The sequence below is a fragment of the Cydia pomonella genome, chromosome 11 (assembly GCF_033807575.1).
Source record: "Cydia pomonella isolate Wapato2018A chromosome 11, ilCydPomo1, whole genome shotgun sequence".
Lineage (NCBI taxonomy): Eukaryota > Metazoa > Arthropoda > Insecta > Lepidoptera > Tortricidae > Cydia > Cydia pomonella.
The window spans coordinates 6,190,661-6,213,296 of NC_084713.1; the positions used below are offsets into that span (position 1 = coordinate 6,190,661).

The 22,636-nt window shown below is 35.7% G+C and overlaps 1 protein-coding gene across 2 annotated transcripts in view; it reads right to left on the bottom strand.

The window, feature by feature from the left end:
- The window catches only part of LOC133522694 (axoneme-associated protein mst101(2)-like), a 255,262-nt gene that overhangs the window by 194,512 nt on the left and 38,114 nt on the right, over positions 1 to 22,636 (bottom strand). Inside the window, exon 4 of one of the 2 annotated variants that reach the window (XM_061858106.1) lies at positions 14,104 to 14,184. In XM_061858106.1, the coding sequence (XP_061714090.1) occupies positions 14,104 to 14,184 (81 nt within the window). Of the gene's footprint in view, positions 1 to 5,225; positions 5,315 to 14,103; positions 14,185 to 22,636 lie in introns of those variants that run through there. The other variant, XM_061858107.1, reaches the window with a different exon arrangement.

Below are 22,636 nucleotides of genomic sequence, written 5' to 3' on the forward strand. Positions count from 1 at the left end.
TCTGTCGGAAACATACCTCAAAGCGACTAATCTTTTGTATTAGTCAATTTTATATCTGGCAGTAATACTCACATGTCATTATTTAAACCAATACTTACTTGTAAATTATGTGAATGCCAATGAAACATTCTATAATTTGACCTTACCTCACTCAATCTTGTGATTACATATTTTTATACCTCCAAACCTTTTACACACGGCCATAGTGCATATTTGAGTGCAATAATTCTTCAACAATTAGGCCTTTGTGGGTATGCCAACCCCCATCTTGTTCACCCTGCAATTTCATCTTAGAATTCTAACATGAAGCTTTACTCAATATTAAATAACCAAACTTTCGTATCTTTCTTTGCATGTTTTAAGGTTAGCATATGAGCATTGTTGTTCACATGGGTATATGCCATTATAGCTATGATTTCATGCTGTAAAATGTTTTCATATGTGTAATACTCAGGATTCAAGATTTGTTAGACACTATAGCACTCAGTTTGCTCTATCAACATGAACTCGGAACATGATGGCCTGTCCCAGTTTTCCTTTTTATTTGTTCTTTGATATTTCTTCAATGTTCTTTTCCACTTCCGATATTAGATGTCTCACTAAAATACTGAATTAGTTTACAATAGTTTATTTATATTTGAGTTTTTTACATTTAAAACAATACAATTCCTTCTTTCAATCGCTTGAGTTTTTTTTCTCAGTCGTAATCTAACTGTCAATGTCACATTTTACCAAAACCGCGGCAAAACTATCTGTCACTTGTCAAACACTTGACAGAATAAAACTAAAAGATCGTTCGAGATATCCTTAATATCTAATAATAATTAATTAATAAATCACCCTTCCTTGCTTTTCACTAATATGTTTTGAAACACAGTATCTTCTTTTGTTCGTTTCCGAGCTCTGCTGTTTCCTGCAGCTTAGCTATGCACAAAAGTTTTGAGACACTCTGCACCTTCGGTTTTATGCTAAACTCTGCTCTTGGTCTTTGCGTAAGCCTAAAAATTCTATAGTTGGGATCTTTATAAAGAAAAATAGACAGGAAAATAACAAATACTTGATCAATATTGTTACCGACTTACGAAATAAATACATTGTAAATAAAATGTGGTAGTACAGGATCCGCGGAGTGCGAGTTCTACTTGAACTTGGCCGGTTCCACGTGCCGAAATCGCATGGTCAGGGTCGGAGCGCGGGGCCCCCCTAGGCGCGGGGCCCTTAGCATATGCTTTTTCTGCTGTTCGGTTAATCCGCCACTGTTTATATTACTATGGCTATGTACACAAATAAATAAATACTCCATTGCAACAGTGGGCACATCACCCCACTACTTGAGCATTGTAAGAGATGTGCACACTGCAGCAATGTCGTATATGGATTCGTCATGTCCGTCTGTCTGTCCGATTATGTCACAGCCACTTTTTTGAAACAGGCAAACACATAAAAATACAAGAAATCCAATTACTTTTAGGTAAACGTTTAAACAAACGTCAAATATGAGACCAGGGACCTATTGAGCAAGTTTCAGTCTCATGATATTTATTTTTATTGCCATTTCTAATAATAATTAAAAAAATAACATTTTTAAGTAACGCTCATGTTATAACTTATAATGTGAGTGAAATTAGTGAAAGCAAAGATATATTTTACGACTAAAAAGCATTTAACAACTAATTACTTACGTAGATTTATATTCTTAAGTATATTTTAACTCACACCAATTAAATCAAATGTAATTTACGTAACCGTTATCAAATTCACATAACAATTTCAAACGAAAATGGAATACCAAATTTCATTGATGGAAACAATAAGAATAGTAATTATAAACATTTTGTTAGTCAGTAGAGATCGCAATCGAGTTCAAAACAAACAATCAATCACTACAATACGTATGCAGAGAGTTGTTATTATTTTTTCCATTCATTCAATTGTGTTCCATACCCTACGAGGTCGTATGTCAATAGGTGAACGGGCGACCTGAATGGTGAAGGTGTTTTTTCAAGTTTGACGTATATATGAGTCACTCGTTCTATGGGAAATATATGGAACAGATCTTCTTATAAAGGTGTTTGGAAATTGGAATACAAAAATAGATATTTATTTTGTGAAGTAAATATGAAAAGTAAGGAATACTACTGTAGTAAATACTTTTGGTCATATAATAAAGGGAAATATTCAAAAGGATGACCAATATAGTGTTATAGTGAATGGATCTTCATGAGATTTGTCTTCGATTTTCTGTCATCTACCTACCAATAAAACAGACACTTTCTGTCATCTACTTACCAATAAAAACGTGTGTATCTTATTATTCCACTTTCAAAAAGATAATTTAATTGTGCTAAGTGTTCATGGTCACACGTCGAGTTTCGTGACTGCATTTTTATCTCGTCTCTATTATTACGTGCGATATCACCTATCTCGAGTGTATGTTATCTTAAAATAATTCCAGCATCACAGATAAGAAAATAAGAACGTCTTACTTTCACTGGAAAACGTTTAATTATAGCGAATTAACGTAAACAATCGATTTGGCGTTTCGTTTAACTCGATTGTTAAAGAATCGCTTTTATTATTTAATCGATGCCCCTTTTCTTAACAAGATGAGGTTGAAAGATCATCAATTGGTAAAAATATGATTTATGAAGTTACATACACTGTAGTTTCCATACTTAAGCTATTTTAAAAAGGCGTGTCATGGCCATATTTAGTAAATTGATTGTGCTTGATCGAAAGCGTTTACATCAATTTAAATTTAGAATCCATATGCGTCGATTAATCTTTTTAATTTCCGCTGGTCAAGGCAACAACGGTTATCTTGTAATATTTTGGAGTGTTTTTATTATATTTAAAGAATATGTTATAAGCGCGATTTGATCAAAACTGCTACGAGTACGAGAGTCAAACTCAAAAGGTTTTAAGATTATTTTTATAAATTTTAATATCGGCAGTGTCACAAAAGAAACAAAAATCATTACACTTTAATGGAAATAAATAAATTTGAACTAGATTCTTTACAGTACGTATTTAAGCAGAAAATGAAAAGTTGTCATAACAGTTTCGCCTCTACTAGACTAGCTATTATTCTTAAGCTTAGTGACAGACGTCAAACGCCGAAAATGGCGGACACAAGTTGTTCTCGATAGCCTGTCTAGTACGTAGTACATTTATGTCAATGCTATAAATATCATAAACACATTGACGATAACCTATCTTATATAATTAATCAATATTTTTCCTCACAATTTATTTATATGTATTATTTAATTGCTTAATAATCTCCAACCACATGTACATCAAAACACATGATAAGTTTTGAAAGCACAATTATATAGGCGCGTTGTATTCAACGGACGAGTAGAAAGTTCTTTACGAGCAGACGGACGGAGTGAATGACAGTTATTTATTATAGTGAATACTTGTCCGATGGGTGCACTTGTACCTTTATCGAGTACAGGTTCCAAGCATGAATAGAGCGAATTATTGTGCATTCATTTTTTCTTTTGACGGTGCCGCTAACGATGTTTTTGTGCCAGCATTAAAATTTCCAGTCAGCATGTGATTGGTGATATATTATCGACCTACTTGAAAGCTGGAAATTATAGTCTACCTAACCTACAACAAGACGCGAAATTAAAAAAAAAATGACAACCTTCCACGCGTTACTTTTTTTCAAGTAACATTGACGGTTAGACATAATACAGTTTTCTATTAATTATAGCTGTTATTATAGATTTGACTCCTTCATGAAACCATTTTATTGCAGTTATGCACACAACGAAACAGAACACCTACAACTGTTACGCAGAAGAAAGTGCTGCTCATAATCCTATTAAATAACGTTGAACTCTTTCTACAAATGGCGATAGTCAGCTGTTTGCACTGTTTCGCTCCCATTTAAGCATTTACAGACATTCCATAAACAAATTGTTATTTTTTATTACTCCCGACGGCTGAATAGGCAAAGGTGTTCATTCTGCCAGTCTGTATATTTTAGACCGTAAAATAGCTGGAGGTTTCGTGCAACGAGGTCCTAACCAAGCCCTCAAAGCTCGTATTTATAATTAAAAAGGCGTTCCTTTGTTATTAGCTATGGTGTGGCGAAACTGTATGTAACGGAACATTAACTGGGAAAATTACGGCGTGTATTGTAACAAGGTTATTTGACGATTTATAGGGTTATTTGCCGAACACACCTAATTTACCTAATTATATTGTAATATATCGGTGTACTTATGAGCGTGTCCTCGTCCGTCAAGCATAAAGTATACAACCAGACAGTAACAATAAAATACCTAACTATTGGGTATGTTCTACTGTTTCACCTAAATATTAACTGGTAAAGAACGACGAACGGCACAAAGTTTGCCTCTTACAAGTCTTGCAACTGTATATTCAACACTGGGACACACATAGGGAATTAGTAGGTGCTATCCAAACGTATAATATGTATGTATGAGTAAAACCACATGATTCACTCGTATATTGTGGTTTCGCTACCAAAGCGAAATGCACTCATCAACGATCTATCTAGTAGATATAGAATGAGAAAATTAGAAGACTAGATCATTAAGGACGTCACCTAGACTGTGTAAGATAAATTAAAATATTATCTTATTTCGTATCTACTTACCTACATACTTTAATATTGAATGTTAGCACTGCCATTAACTGTCCTCACACACTATCTATATTAAAAAAAATAAGCAAATTTTAAATTTGGAACAACCGTTCGAATAAAAGAAAAAGTTTTATGTCAACAAAAAGTCTTCGCCAACAGCTATTGGCCAGTAACATATAACCGTTATTTTGTAGCGATATCACAAGACCAATGTTTCCTGTCAAATATTTTCCTAATTAACTGGTGTTAATACGTTCCTGTATTTGATATTGTTGCCGACGATAGTAATTATTTTTAATGATGCTAGCCAATCGAAAACGCAATGTTTACATTACTACATTACATGCACATTTGAAAAACTATTTTAATTACGTTGTAATGTAGTGCAAATTTACTAAATTGGAGCAAATAACAGTACACCAGCATTCTCGTAAATAGATAATTATCTTCAAATCTAATTTAAAATTCCAAGCAGATTCCAATAAGAAGTTTACATGATGATTAAGCTACAGCTTACTCCATAAAGATTCCAAAAAAATTCTTTCTCTTTGGATTGAAAACTCGAAATAAAATACACAGGAACAATAAAACGGGTACTTACAGAGATAGAAAGTAAATCCGAAATATAAAGTCTCACAGCGTTAGATCACGACTACACGGCTGTACACAGTCACAAAGTTAAAAACTTAATAAAAAAACTTAACACTATCGTCACAAAACACTTTTTTCACTGGATTAGAGTCAACGCTCAGTAAAGATGAGCGTTATTTTCAAATCAAATGGAACACGGATTGCCAACCTAGCGGCGACAAGCGAAGTCTCAACGTGCGCGCGCCGCGACTGCTAGAGTCCGTATGGAAGTGGATGGCAGTTTGAACGTGGAACGGTTAGCGCACGACCACACCGATGATAATGGGACGCAGACGCTTTTTGTATCCCGCATCTTTTTTAGGGTACCGTGACCAAAGGGAAACGGCGGGACTCTATCAAGCGCTAAAAAGGAGCCCTTGAGGCCTACTAGCAGTTTTTTTTTTTTAAGTTTGAGATTTTTATGATTAACCCAACTCCTACTACAAAGTAAATTAAAAAATAACATTTCTTAAGAAACTTCTACGAAGCCGTGTCTGGCGCCGAAAAATTATTAAAGATATAGTGACAATAAGAAATTACAAATCTTAGCACTGAAGGAAACGACATGAACAGTCAAAAAAAATGGTATCCTCAAATTCCCATAGAGAAAACATCCTATGCAAATTGCGTTTTAAAACCCTACATTTCTTGGTTGATTATTGATTATACAGCAAACCAACAAAATAAAAAAATATAAACAATAAAATCTTTTTTCACGGAACGAAAGGTTTTTCGAGTCGCACTTGACCAAATTCCTTTTTTTAATGATTCCATAGACACGCTTAAGATTCGAGAAGAGGGCACGGCTTTTGATTATCACGTGTGGTCCTGACGTTAAGTGTTTTGTTATCGATACCGTGCTCTATTAGAGAAGCGGACTAATTGGGACTCGGGATTTAGTTCCTTATGGACGTGTTTTCTTATTCAAATTAACTTTCTACCTTTTAAGCCGACTTCCAGTAACAACCATAAAAATGTACAAGAAATGTGATCTGGGCTTATTGAGTTCAAAATAATTTTGAATCATAAAGACATACTAAACGTTATGAAAATATAAACTAAAGTTTCGTGTAACCTCTTTAACGGAATCTTATTTCAATATGAGATCCTGATGTGTTCTATGTTTTTTAATTAGGTGTGTAAAACTTCAACTCAATGGACATCGGAAACTGGTTTAAATGAAAATGATCAAACTCAGTCCATTCAGCACTAATCGCGACACGTTGTCGTAACGCCATACAAACATTTTCACTACAAACCGAGAACAGTTATTTACGATACAAGTGCGAAAAATAGGAAATTCGTAACGAGTGGCGATAAATTAAAACACGACCAAAGGGAGTGTTTTAAATCGATACGAGTTGCGAATTACCTATTCGCACGTGTATCGTACAACGTTTTTCAGTACATATGACCCTTTAAATTCTCGACATAGTTACGTAATGTGCTAATTTACGCACTAGTGCGGAAAAGTATCACCATATGTACTGAAAACTATGTTTTTAGTTTCGACGTAGCGTTATGAGCGTAGCTGTAACCAGAAAATGGGGGGAAACTAACAAAAAAACAATGCTGTACCTACAGCTAGGTTTAGACCGCCGGCTAGCCAGCGGACCAATCGCTAACGCTCTGTAGCGTATCGTAGTCATCTCTCTCTATCACTCTTCAATATTTGTGCGACAGTGACAGTTGCGTTTTGTTCGCTGCGGACCGTTAAAGGTTAGTTGCCACCAAGTTGATGGTGAACGCTAACAAAATTTGGTGGTAACTACTGGGACCAAACCAAGTAGGTGGTAACTACAACTAGTAGGATTTTTTTCCTAGTGGTTACCACTGGTAAAAGGTGGGAAAAAAATTCCAATAGTTACCACTGGTAACAACTTAACTGTGGTAACTAGTGGGAGTAACCCAGCGTTAACGATTGGTACGTTGGCTACGCAGGCAGTAACGCTGGCGCCAGTCCTCAGACAAGCCAGCATTTGTTTCCATGCCTGTGACGTTCTAACAAGTATGTAAGCGGATAGTGACGGGCATAGTGACAAGTGATAAAAATAGAACGATGCTGCCACCGCTGGTCTAAGTAGAGCCCAAATAAAAATTACTCAATACACCTGAAAACTATTTGACTGATTAAGCACTAGTCACGTAGGCAAATCAGTGCAAGTTATGTTTCGCAAACTAAACATAATAAATTACCCAGCATTTTGTATAATTTAGCTAAACCAACACAAGTAATAAGGTGAATAGAAATAGGTTTTGATAATAAGAGCCACCTCACACTAGCGTCTCCCGAGTGTCGCGTCGGGCGGCGTCTAGGCAACTCTATAGTAGTTACTCGACACAACGTTGGCGCAACCACACAGCGACGCCATTTCCATAGCGCTGACTAGACGCCAACGCTCAAAAGACGCCAGTGTGGGGTGGCCTTATATTTTTATCTATTACTATTTCGATGGTCCTCGAAAATCGATACAGCATGTTTTGTTTTTCTGTGGTATTCGTCATGTCCCTTAATTCCTCCATCGATTCGGCAATTTTTTTGTCGAATCGAATAGACCTGACTGCAACTATAGATTACTTTGGCAGAGATACAGTGCACAATATAAGCTGCAATTATCTCGATGTTTTCATTCGCGCTGTTAGAGTTAGACCAAGCTAAATCGGCAGCAATTTGGTGTATTTGGTGTATAGAATAGGCGCTGCTATTTGTTTTAGTCAATGATGACGTTTAAAATAACACTTGCACAGTCTAGGCTGTCAAAATCGCTGCCAACTTAACCTAGTATACTGCTCTAACTGTACCAACACTATTAAATAATCGTTACGAAACTAAGGAATTTGCACCTTCATCCCAACACCATCCCCATTTCACCATCGGACTACCAGACAATCGGCACTCCGGCATCGCTTCGTGGTAGGTACCTATTCCACAAATACGCACGAAGCGTTTTGCTTCAACATTTCTTATGCGAACTGCTAAGGAGTGGAATGCCCTGCCCGAGTCTGTGTTTCCGCATGAGTACAATCTGGGTCTCTTCAAGGCTAGGGTAAATAGGTATCTCATAGATAAGCGTGTTCCACCGTAGACCGCATCATCACTTACCATCAGGTGAGATCGTGGTCAAACGCTTGCTTATCTTTATTAAAAAAAAAAAAAAAAAACATTCCCATCTGAGTCTGCCTCTTGTATGGTGGCGGTCACGTGGGGCGGGCACAGATGGGAATAAACCAGCAAATTTGTTTGACCAGACTGTGCAAGTGTTACTCATACGTCATAATTTAACAGAAGTATGACGTTTAAAATAACACTTGCACAGTCTGGGCTGTCATAATCGCTGCCAACTTAACCTAGTATACTGCTCTAACTGTACCAACACTATTAAATAATCGTTACGAAACTAAGGAATTTGCACCTTCATCCCAACACCATCTGCAAACGGTTTTCGGTGATTTAACGCAACGCCTACACGGGCAATGATGATTTCAACGCCCAAATGTAAAGTACAGTCCGCAGTAAACCATGTTTCTCACAAGCAGATACGTCTGCGAGCGATACCACAATATATACTAAAAGAAACCGGAAGCGGTGAATTTTTCAATTTTACCTTTAAGAGGCTGTCAATACCCAATGTCCTTGAAATTGATGTTACTTAAACAGTTTTTTAAGAAAGACTATAGTAAGAAAAATATATGTTCATATTAATTATATTTCAAAGACCGTGGTTGTACTCGATACATGATTGAACGAAATCGGCTCGATAGAAAATAATTGCAAAGATTGGTCTTAAAATCACAATTAAACGGTTTTATGTCTTTATTGTTTTGACTTATGGGTCTGCAATTAAAATCACAATTTCAAAACATTTATATCTAAACCGCTGTTGAGTAAAATATTACACTAATAATCCACTTTTTTTTATTTAAATATTTTTCTTATTTTTCTCTTGCCCAGGCCCAGTAACATGCGACAGTGCTATCTCATTTACTCCGATACAAATAGACAGTGTGCGCGCTTTAGGTATTGACAGCCTCTTAATATAAAATTTAAAATCGGCGTTGGTCAGAAGTAGCGAATAGAACACACACTGGAGTTGCAATACTACGGAGACTGCTTACCATCAGGCAGGCCGTACACTTGTTTGCCACCGACGTAGTATTAAAAAAAGAACAACACGCCTAAAGTAACTGCCACCAAATAAGTAATAGTTATAAAACATCTCTCGAATGAAATCTATTTGTTTTTTCATATTGAGACATTAGAGACATAACTTCTTTAGGTTATCATACGCTTGAGGTGTAGTTTCATTTCATCCGCCACTGTTGCTGACTGTACTCGTGTCTAACTGCTAACTAACTACTGGCATGGCAGTTCACGCATGCGTAGTAACAGTATCACGATGACGCGCAAATAACATAACGTAACTTACCAACAGTGAAATAGTTTTCACCTCAGCAGCTCGAACAAGCCTACTTTCGTCACTCCAGGGAGTGTGGAAAGTGCAACTTTCCACACTCCCTGTACGGTGTGACGAAAGTACTACTTTCCTCACTCCAGGGAGTGAGACAAAGTAGCTTTTTAATTTAGTTGTTTAGTTTTTATTAATATCATATTTCGGAACGCATCCTCAAAATTGTTTCGTTCGACACATTTGTCATCCTTTTCATTCACACCATTTTTATCATATATATATCTCGTTCGGGGAAAGTTTGGGGCATGCGCTTTGGAGACAAGATTTTGAAATTGGAAATAAAACGAAAAGAAGAAAATGTCAGAGAGACTTGATTTTGCCGTTGGTTTGTGAACACGGAAATTTATTGGACAAGAAAGATTTTGCGGTGAATTTTATATATTAATATTTAGAAGACGGACTCTATATTGAAAACGGAATTTACATAGTGTAAAACAAGCCAAGACCTGCACAAGCGCCACGGGGGTGAGTGTAGGGCCTTTATTTTATCTATTTTATTTTTAGTTTCCATCTGTTTCATCAAGAAACGGGTGTTGAATGTCCGAGGCGCCAACAAAAGTATTAGCGGCACCTGAACCAGCGCATTGTATTTACGAAGGTCTAAATCCTCGCCGATCGCCGGCTGGAAGGCTTTCGAACAATTACATAGAGGCATAAAAACTTTACTTGATGCTGAATTTTTTTAACCTTTAATATGTTCTCACTTCTGAGGTGAAAAGTTGTATGTGTCACACGAGAGCAAAGTTATTTTACATCTCGAGCTTTTGAGTCCCTCGCTACGCTTAAGATTCTAACTTAGAATCACTCACTTCGCTCGTGATTCAATTATAGAATCTTTCACTTACTCGGCACTCAAAATCAACACTCCCAAGAAAAACTAACTTTCCTCTCTTGTTGCACAAATAACTATTGAGCATTTAGCAGTAGGCCTAGCACAAGACAGGCGCGACAATACTCGTATATCGCCCGCGAGATAAGACTAACCGTTATTTTCTACCTGTATTACTCGTAATTGGAGAGGGATGGGTAGTCTATCTCGCGGGCGAGATACTGTCGCGCCACTCCTGTGCGAGGCCTACTACATATTTAGAAACTAAAATTCAATACCAATTCAATATTTAATCGTTGTAATGCACTTTCACCTCCCGAAAGTGCTACTTTAAAACTGATGTCGTGGGTTCGAATTCTAGTTGATTCCTAACACCTACCGTAGAGTCCCGGAATTTAGGTAGAAAACAGGTCGTAACCGCATAGCGACAGCAGTTTTATCCAAAAAAAAAATATTTCCGGGAATATTTTTAACTTTTCGAGTAATTAATGTGTTCCACGTATGCTCGCTTTAACAACACAACTACAGTTATTGTACATAGTAATGATCGAGTGTACAGGCCATTCAAACCAACCAAACATCTCACATAATATTATATCTGACAATAGATTGCATCACTAACCCTACATTTACCTAAATAACATGATTTAATTTAATAAGTTGATTAGGGTTTCATCCCGGGGCTACGTACTATATTTACGAAACGATACTCGTCTGTTTGCTCATTTCTAATATAAATAGATCTCTATATCTATAACAACTATACTTAACCGAAGTTCATGCTTATGGTGGTTTGCGTATAGCCAAGTAGTGATTTTTTTTTAAATAAGAGCCCTTCTGCTCCCGCGCGCCCTGCGGCATATTCACACGACTCGGGATTAGTCGGGAATGTAGAGACGTTATTGCTTGTCACGCGCACTGTTTGAGAACCAGCATAAAAATGACCTCAAAATCTAGAGAAAGTATACGTGATCGAGTAACATGTTTTTACTGGTTTACTTAAGTAATTTGGAAAGCCCATCGGAAATGGTGGTATTTCGAAACTTTCAATTGATATTTCCGTTCAAAAAATAGTGATATTTGGAGATGAAATAATAACACAGTTGAGCGTTGATTTTGAAAATGTTGGCTTAGGATTGTCCTTTAAAATATTACGGGTGGCTTAAGTAGATTTCAAAGTCCATAATGATTTAATTTGGCAAAAAATTGAACTTATTTTACATAGACTAGCTCGTAAGTACAGACGAGCAAGTTTCCTCAAAGGCGTAATATTCAACTTTAAGCAACAGTTTTTTTTTGTGCTACGTTCGGTGGCAAACACACATACGGCCCGCCTGATGGTAAGCAGTCTCCGTAGCCTATCTACGCCTGCAACTCCGGAGCAGTTACATGCGCGTTGCCGACTCTAACACGCCGCACCCTCGTTGAGCTCTGGCAACCTTACTCACCAGGCAGGAACACAACACTATGAGTAGGGTCTAGTGTTATTTAGCTGCGGTTATCTGTAAGGTGGTATTTTACCACAAACTTAATTCAAAAGCATAGTATGACAAAGGTCATGCGCCGTTTACCTCGGTTTATAACCCGCATGGGATCGTCTTTTTGGCTCAACCAGTTCCCAGGACAGCCAAAGCTAGTGTTCCGAGAACTATAAACACTGCGTTTGAGTGTTTCTGGAAATCGTAAACGCGTACGTATGACAAAACGGAGGACATTATGCAACCGCCCTTAGCATTTGTATTCACGTCTTAGAAGGCAGGAGGAAATGAGTTAATGCTTGTAATATTTTTGTACAGTCGCCATCAAATATATCGGAGCGGCCGAGGTGCTCAAAAATATCTAAACACTCAAATAGCGCCTTGACAATAGAGCCGTTACGGTTACGGCATTATGTTACGTTCTTACTTGTGGTGGCGCTACCGATCCACGTTATCTTTTCGCATATTAAAAAAATTTTGCTTGCCTGTTTGCTGGCCACCCGGAAACAAACTAACCGGGAAGTCAATCAATGTAAAAAGCGACGAAGTGCGAGTCAGACTCGAGCACGAAGAGTTCCGTACCATTACGCAAAAAACGGCAAAAAATCACGTTTGTTATATACCACCACTTAAATATTTATTTTATTTGTTTTTAGTATTTTTTGTTACAGCGGCAACAGAAATACATTATCTGTGAAAATTTCAACTGTCTAGCTAATGTATTACGCATATTTAAGATAATATTTACTTTGCTACTTCTGCTGAGCTTTAATTTTATTTGCTAATATAATGATACGCCGTTCCACATAAAAGAAAATCACTCAAGCAAATAAGTAATAACATGAACATTTTAACCTGAAGGATAATCAGGTAGGTTAATTTCCCGCTTTCTTAATATAATCATCATGTGCATTTAATTTAACTTGAGATATTTAACACGTTTTCAACTAAAAGGTAGATAAATTGTAGATTAGGTTGATTTAATTTTGAAGATTTATGGAAATAGCATCTTATTAACAACCGACAATAAGTACCCGTTTGGTTGAACCACAATTGTTACCAAAATAACGGCAATTTTTCTATGAAGTTCCATTTCGGGAGAAAACGATTTCCACTAACTAAATCTTAACAAATCCCTTTGATTTAGATGCCGATCGCTTCAGCATAATATATTCTAGGTTTATAGGTTTCGCTTTTTTAATTTTTTTGTTTTGTTTTGAAAATTTTGAAAAAAAAGGGAAAACCTTTAAACCTAGTTTTTTATTGTGTCAATAACATACTAAAAAATCATGGAGAATAGAAAATATTTAGAAGTGGAAAAACGTTTTCTCTTTTTGTATCGATGATCACGTGGTTCTTTTTTATGGCCTGGTTATGAGACCTTTAAGCCAAGTCTTTAGTTGTATTACACAGCACTACGATCCTAATAAGTAATTTATCAACATGAAGTGGCCAGACAAGTGTTAGGTAAAAGAGGTTCTAGAAACTATTTAATGAAGTCTCATTTAATTATCTTATTAACAGGGTGTTTTACGTAGCAAATTTGTTTTCCAATTTTCTCAAATAAAAACATCATAAAACCTATAATGTTTCATACTCTAATATACTCCACGAGCCGAGTACCATTAGCAGTAAAAAATATCGGTAGTTATAATATTCGTTTTATTTCAATAATTCGAATGCGCAACATTATATTTACAAGGCATGACTTATTTTCTCATTTGTGTAATGATTTAAAATCATAAACTTACCGACATTTTATGGCACAAACATATAAAAAACATCTGTTAAAAGCGGAGTGCGTAGATATGTATTACCAATTTATAAACATCTAAACTACATCTATTTAATTAGCTTGGCTGAGAACGTACACGTTGATCACGTTTTCATGTCATGCTAATAGTAGTTACATGTTTTAGTATTTCTGTTCATTTTGATGTCTATAAAATAATAGCTTAATATCAGACCCAGATAAGTTGGTAGCGATTTTGGCGGCCCGGATAGTGCAGACCGTGTTATTTTAAACAACAAACCTCTTGCCAACTTAGCTTGGTCTGTCTCTATCAAACATACCTGTGTGCTGTCCTGGGCTCCCCTCGCTGCCTCTTTCTTCAGCTGCATTATAACTCGCTCCTTCGATTTGATTTCCTCCAGCTGCGTACAAACAACATTGCTGTTAGCTTCTTGGTAGGCGAAAGTTGCACTGCACTGCAAGTGCAAAACTTGTGAATAAAATATCCGATAACGTTAGAATTAAATGAATACCGGTGCGTGGTAAATTAAAAGTACCTAACGTAATGAAAAGCACTAACAATGCAGGGGACCTATTTGACTCGTCGGAGTAATGGACCACCATAAAGGGGTCACTCCAAAATCTATTTTTCTTAATATCAAATTAAATTATTAAATATTAAATTATTAAATATTACTTAGTATTCCTAATATTTGGTCGTATTTTAAAATTACAAATAATAATAATAAATTCTTTTATTTCAGATACATGCGATCCATAATTACACAATCATTAATTTAGTAACAATTTTAACAAAATTAGAAAGAAATAATATACTTAAAAAATAAATGAAAATTACAAAAATAATTGCAAGTAGCACACATAAAATTTGAAATTAAAACGAATAACATACAACTAATAATATAAAACTAATAAATCAGTTAGACGCCCTGTGCAGTTTATCCCAATGAAGCTGAATGAATTATGATAGTTTGTAAAATAAAACGCCTACATTTTATTAAGTTTATTTAAAAACTTCTAATAGTAAGTTTATTTAAAATTTTAAACTTTGAGCATCTTAAGAGGGAAGAATAGCTTTGCGATCCTAGCGAAATAACGGTACTTTTTCTATGAGATTCCATTTCGGGAGAAAATGGTTTCCACTGACTAAATCTTAACAAATCATTTTTATTTTGATGTCGATCGCTTTAGCATAAAATATTATAATTTTTAGGTTTCGCTTCTTGTTTAAATAAAAATGTTTTTCAAATTTTGGAAAAAAGGAAAACATAGAAACCTAGTTTTTTATTGTGTCTATAACATACTAAAAAAACATGGAGAATATTTAGAAGTGGAAAAACATTTTCTCATTTTGTTTGGAGCGCTGCCTGGTGCCCTAGCTGTAAGAGCGTGCGACTTGCAATCCGGAGGTCGCGGGTTCAAACCCGGCTCATACCAATGAGTTTTTCGGAACTTATGTACGAAATATCATTTGATATTTACCAGTCGCTTTTCAGTGAAGGAAAACATCGTGAGGAAACCGGATTAATCCCAACCAGGCCTAGTTTACCCTCTGGGTTGGAAGGTCAGATGGCAGTCGCTTTCGTAAAAACTAGTGCCTACGCCAAATCTTGGGATTAGTTGTCAAGCTGACCCCAGGCTCCCATGAGCCATAGCAAAATGCCGGGACAACGCGAGAAAGAAGGGAAGAAGGTATGGAAGATCACGTGCTATATTTTTATATAGTTCCCCTCTTAACACTACGGTAATAATAATTAAAAATATATTATGATAACTTAATACCAATAACACAAACACTACGTTAAAAACTTTTTTTCTTAACTATAATTTTAGCTCCACAGACAGAATACAGCTACTGCCTTTAATAAGGAAACTTGTATAAGTCTAACTCCAGTTTAGTCTAGCAATAAACTGCCCACGACCCTGCATTAGGTAAATTAATACAATTTATGATTCGATGAATAAAATCATATTGAATGTGACCAACTTCATTCCAACTGACATTTACGTTTCTTTGTCTAGACTTTAGGTAACCTTGGTAATGAAACTAATCGTCTAACTATTACTTTTGGATTAACTAAGGATTTATTACGTGAGTTCTCGTTAAAAAGTGACCGAACAATCAATCAGCATCAGGCAATTAGTAACAGAGTCCAAAATCACAATAAATCAATGGTTGTCGATTAGTATCAGTGTGAAATAGCCAGGTACAAATTAGGCACAATACGCTAGTCAACGAAGAGTATTACTATACCCTGAAAATTACCCATTTGCATGTTTTGTGCACGTTTATGATTTGAGAAATCTTCATATAAAATACATACTTACTCTAATCAACCTAAGCAAACGTTTTGATGTTTCTAAACGCTGTAAACCTCCAATAAAGTTCAGACAATTGAGAGTTGTGCGCATTGGACCGGCAATCCAAAGATGTGGGTTTGAGTCCCACGTTGACCAGAGTTGATTTTTTCATTGTGATTGACATCTGTATATACAATTTATAAAGTTCAGACAAGCCATAATAATTATTATACTCTGATCTACAACAATTACTTAGTTACCTAAGACTTGTGACAGTGGTGACTTTCAAAAAAATGCGTAATTACTCGAGTTCACATACTAGCCAGAACCCTTTTGTTTTGCTGCGACGCGCACAGAATTTTTATATATATGGAACTGTATTTCAATGTATTTTTCTTTATATTTATATTTTGTCAAGTTATTATTTGTATTTTCTGTGTGTATTGTGGCAAACAAATAAAGAGGTTATCTATCTATCTACTAGTTCACCTGAAGTAAAGAGAATTTGAAATAGAGGTGGATAATCAAATAATTTTTTTACAAAGAAAAGTTTTAATCATGTGTCGAAAGATGGGCAGCAAATTACTGTGGCTACAAAGTTTAATTTGACAATCTACCTCTATTTTAAATTCTCTTTGCCTTAACGGATTGTTTCACATACTGCCTATGTGAACTGTTAAAATTCAAGGCTATTTCCAGAATTATCATAATTAGGAAGATACTCAGTAACTATCATAAGATACATAGAGCTTCCATGTCTGCACAGACTTTGCAGTGACACTAGTTACAGTGGTGTGCCACTAAATTCCTATGAAAATATGACGTTTAAATTAAGTGACAATAAAACAGTTACTCTTTTCAAAGTCTGTGTAGAGGGACTGTTAGGCATTTCCGACTCAAAATTTCAAATTACTTATGTTCTACCAAATACTTATAAAAAGCCAAAAAATCTAGACTTTACTACAATTCCTCAATGATTAGAGTATGAACAATGGCCAGCGCTTAAACTCACAATACTTAAAAGTATTAACGTTGTGTCCGTAGCCGGATCCACACGGTTTCAGTACACCCGTGATGTTTGCTGTGACGGGAGTGTGCAAGAGACAAAAATATTCCATGGACACTTGCTGCATATGTAATAACAAGAGAGAAAAGGATAGATGGGAGAAATGGGCAAACTTGTGGTGTGGCGGCATCGACAGGACTCGAGGCACTGCTATTGGTTCAAATACTAAATAATATTGCTTCAAATCGTTATAATCATTTATTTTAAAATGAGCAAAACAATCGCATGAAATCTAAAAAGACCTCCAACAATAATTTTGAGAACGAAATAAATATCTTTAGCTAGGTAGTAACAAAAACATAAGGTAATAACAAAAGTTTGACCAATTTCGAGATCTTAAAAGGGCTTGATGAACCGGTGTCCTAGACTGTAAGCGGATTAAGGTTGACTCACGCTACACAGGGGCAGGGCCGGGCCGGAGCTTCCGGCGCTTCGTTTTCTATGGAAAGCATTACGTCATCACCGGAGCTCTGTAGTGGCCCGGTGCGGGCTCGGAGCGGAGACTAGCCGGTCATGCTATGAGCAAAAATCGGACTTCCCGGAGCCTCCGGGCCACCCGGTGACTCAATTCTTCCTTTCGGGTGATATTCCACTAGTCTAAGATCTTTGTCCAATGTGCATTGCGTCTCACTCTCTCATTAAGCAAAATGTCAGACGCAAATACACATTGGACCAAGATATTGGAAAGATGAAAAACCAGAATACCACCCTTCGCAATGTGCATGCTCGGATGTGTCGGTATATATTTGCCAAAATAAGAAGGTTACAAAACGTCATAAATTTGTTTGTTAAATATGGATGGTATAGCCAATACATTACTTGGTCGGGTTATATTTTACTCGGCGCAGAGAGAAGTTAATTAACAATGACTGTCAATCTATATATGAAACCTAATTTCTGTAAATAAAGCTACACAATTCTACATATTGCCCGTTTTGTGGAAAGCAATAAAAAAATAGTACTTATATTTATTTTAGTCACGCTGGCTCCACATTTTACTTGAGATAGTTGATAGCGCCAGACAAGTTGCCTAAGAATTTGTTACCAATTTTAATAGTTCCTAGATATTAACCAGTGTGTTAATTTTGTGGGCTTAAATGAAGTGGAATAAAAACTTGTTCAGAAGAAGCAGAGCTTTAAGAACTAAATACTGCCGTTTCGTACATATTGTTGGATTATCATATTATTGACAATGAAATACATTATATAATAAAAGAATAACGTACTATAAGTATATATAAGTCGTTACGTAGCCGCCTGTTGTCTGCCTCTACATTTAATCAATTGTTTGTTTTGTCTTTTCTTTTGTATCTTTTTACTGAGGTGTTCCAATAAAGAGTATTCTATCTCTACATCTATCTATCTATCTATCTACGCAAGGTTTATTACAAGCGACTTAGTTAAGTATTTATTTGACCTATATATATTTCCCGAACAACGCGGTATCCGTGAAGATTCAGTCTTTATTATTTACTTTTCCATGTTAGGTGTTACTACATGAAAGTCGCAACGGTCGCAACACGGGCGACTCGGATATATACGTCAAAATTATATAAGTTGCATAATGTCTTGATTTATTTTGTGAAATACGGAGGTGTTGCGGAAATGTAATTAAGTCGGATTATATTAAATGAGATATCTAGTAATGTTACTGCTTGTAAAAAATATTCCTTAATGAGCATGTAGGTTATAATTAATATAAATATACTATTTTTTTCTCATATTCCCACGTATTACTTTTCATTTCGTACGAAGTTATATATAATGAAATATCTCGTTAATAAATTTGTAGATTACGGGAAACCATTTCTTTTACTTAATTTAGAGTCCAACTGATCTTCTGTAAATCTGCCTGCAGAGAGTACGAACATCATATTTCAGTGCAGTTATTGAATTACTCATAAAGGTGCCTATATTTCATTTGCAATCTGTCGTTGGCGATATTATTGCTAACTGCTCGCGTACGATGCATTCTCCTGAAATAGATAGGCCATACATTTTTTCAGGCTGTAGAGAGTGTATTACTAGCATGTATTATAAACCTGAGAGTAACTTATGCATACTATGCCTTAAACAGTTTTTTGACAAGTTTTCACTATGGCATTGATGCATCAAGGCGTTTTGGTTACAGATGGTCTAACGCGAAACGCGAAAATCGAAATTTCGTTACCTATCTGCCTCTCTGTCTATCGAATATGCAAGAATGATGGAGGCAGAAACCACAATTTAGATTTTTCCATTTTGCGGTAGGCCCCGTGTGTGTTAGTAACGCCCTCTACGCAGAGTTTTGCGTAATATTCCCTATTTTATGCCTATTATTACTGTAACTACTGAAATAATACAATAATACTCGTCGTATGTTTTATTGTTCTTAAATTAATGATTAAGACGTGGAACGCATAATTTCGTCAGGGCGAATAGATGAACTAATGAAGTGTATTGTAGTATCGTAAGTGTCAGGATGTCAGGACGATGATAGCTATTTATAAGTTTTATAACGATATAAATAGCTATCATGGTCCTGACATCCTGACGCTTACTCCAAGTTTTAGTACCTTTTTTGTACTATTTGGTACATGATATCAAAAAAATTTTACCTCGCTAAAAATCGAGAAAAAATATTGAAAATAATGTGGTCAGCTATTCTGACGTCAGGTCGACAGGGCCAAGTCCAGCGGCGGCATCATGGTTCCATTTTTATCACTTGTCATTATGCCCGTCACTTTCGCACTTACATCCTTGTTAGAACGGGACAGGTATGGTGACAAATGATAAAGAGCCGACCATCTTAGCCTTACAGTTCTCCTAGCTGTAGGCGTTATATTGAATTCATCTTTTGGCAAAGATTTAGTACCTAATTTGTACCTTTCATGATGATTTATTTTACTTTGACTTACCAAAAAAAAGCGGTGTGGCCACTCAATGTGAACCGGGCCTTCAATATAGTTCAACAGTTAATATTTTTGGCTAAAACAGTTATCTATTTCACGAGGGGTCCATAGTAGTTGTTTAACCAATACAAAAATGAGAAGTGGAAATCTTGAGCGTTTCGAGGGCTTTAATTTTTTTCTAACGAGTGAGACAACATTTTTTTTAGTACATATGGTGCTACTTTACCGCACTAGGGCGGTAATTAGCACTTTACGCGCCTATGTCGAAAATTTAAAGTGCCATATGTACTGTAAAACGTTGTATATGTGCGAATAGATAATTGGCAACTCGTTTCGATTTAAAACACTCCTTTCGGTCGTGTTTTAATTTACTGCCACTAGTTGTGAATTATTGAACTCGTTATGAATTAATGTATAATTACCACACCAACGCGAAAAAATACTTAAACTTCAAAATCATCACAAGTCGTCATCGTCGTTAATTTTACATTCCTAGGTGATAAAATATTTCAGAATTTGAACGAAATTACTTTGCAACTCTTGTGAATAAAATGTAACTTTCCCATCCGTTTTTAAAGAATAAAGAATGACGGCAATACATGCGAAAGACCGACTATGACTGTTATCCACCTAATCCCAGCGCCATGCTTAAAACAATCCAACATTTTGAGAATAATATGGTTAGTTATAATGTTTTTCCGCCTCTCATTTCTTGAAAATATAAGTAATTATGTTGAAACTCAGTAAGAGTTGCTGGAGAGATGCTATCTAGCAACCCTTACGGACTTGTACTCCCTATGTAGCTATTTTTTTAATACTCGTAAGTACAAATAAATGCAAAAAAGCAGTTACTTCTTTTACAGTGAAATATCCATTAACTATTATAACTTTTTAATATTTTGTGTTCTACGTTATATCGATATATGTGTACCAGAAGTCGATAAATGAGAACTCTCTATGACAGTTCAAGAATGCCACAATAATTCCGGTCTCTGTTAATAATAGTTGGCCACCTTATTGACGTGCATTTTTACATATCAAACAAATAGAATAAACATTTATTGAATTTATCCCCCTTAGACGTGGCTGCTACAGTCTTCAGGATTTTGTTTGCCGTGTGATCATCGCTTTCCGGTTGCAGCTTGGTGCCATCGAGGAACGTCCATGGTATATGAAAAAAGAAAAATGTTTATAATACTATTCTATAGAGGGCATATAATTACTACCGTCGAGTTTCGTATCTTCGCCTGGATTTTGATACTTTTCCCAAAAAATCTTTCAAATTTGAAAGAATTTTAGTGCGTTATGGCAAAAAAAACGTTTTTTAGTACTCCTGACTATCTGTATATACCACTAAAGCTTTGAATTTAATTGGTTAACTTGGTAATAAATGGCCCCGAAGGCAATAGGCGAAGTATGGGTATTTTCCCCAATCTTCGCCTATGGCATGCCTTACCGCTAATAATAAACTTTTCTGTGGCTTATGAATGTTAAGTCTTATCTCCTTGGAATGTGTTAATATACTATGAACCTTAACTCCACCAGACTAGGCATATTTTTTAAAAACGGTGTGGTAGGCGAAGTTTGGTACCAGACTGAAGTTGTTTACATACATTTTCTATAATGAAGCTAGGGCTGCCAAAAATTAACCAACATGCCAAATAAAGGGGAGTAATGGTTTATATTTAAAAAAATATATTTTTAATAAAATTGTTTAATATTTAAACAAAAAACTTATCTCTTTTCGCTTATCTTTCTTGATAGTAATTAAGATCAAATCAACCTTATTATTCAAAGTTAGACATATAAAAATATCTACTCAACATCGGCAAGAGTAGAGATAAACATTCGCATATACTCATATAGCGTAAACTAAAATATTTCACTTCTTAATTTAAATACTCTTTACAGTACATATGGGGCTACTTTATAGCACTAGTGCGAGAAGTAGCATATTACGTTACTGTGTCGAACATTTAAAGGGCCATATGTACTGTAAAACGTTGTACGATACATGTGCGAATAGGTAATTCGCAACTCGTGTCGATTTAAAACACTCCCTTCGGTCGTGTTTTAATTTATCGCCACTCGTTTCGAATTTCCTATTTTTCGCACTTGTATCGTAATGTACTATTTTATTGCGTTTGCACTATGAATAACAATAATAGTACCGACTTTGGCTTACACGTAAAATAAGTAATAACATATCAATTTTGCGACAGCTATACAGAATATGGCTATTTTGTTGGCATTAAATATTATTCAACAAAATCTATCAGTCTAAAATCATGTTAAGTACTAAGGTCTTCAACAGGAACTGTATAAACGCATTTGGGTTATATTCTTTAATAAATTTCCACTTGCATAATAATTAAGTCTTAAATCTCAGTCAGCTTTTCTTACTCTTTATCTCTTCTTATTCCTCGCGTTGTCCCGGCATTTTGCCACGGCTCATGGGAGCCTGGGGTCCGCTTGACAACTAATCCCAAGATTTGATTTTTTTTTCTTTAACTTTATATCAACACTTAAATAATAATTAAGTCTCAACTTTGAATCAGCTTGTAATAGACATAAAAACCAATAGGTAGGTAGGTA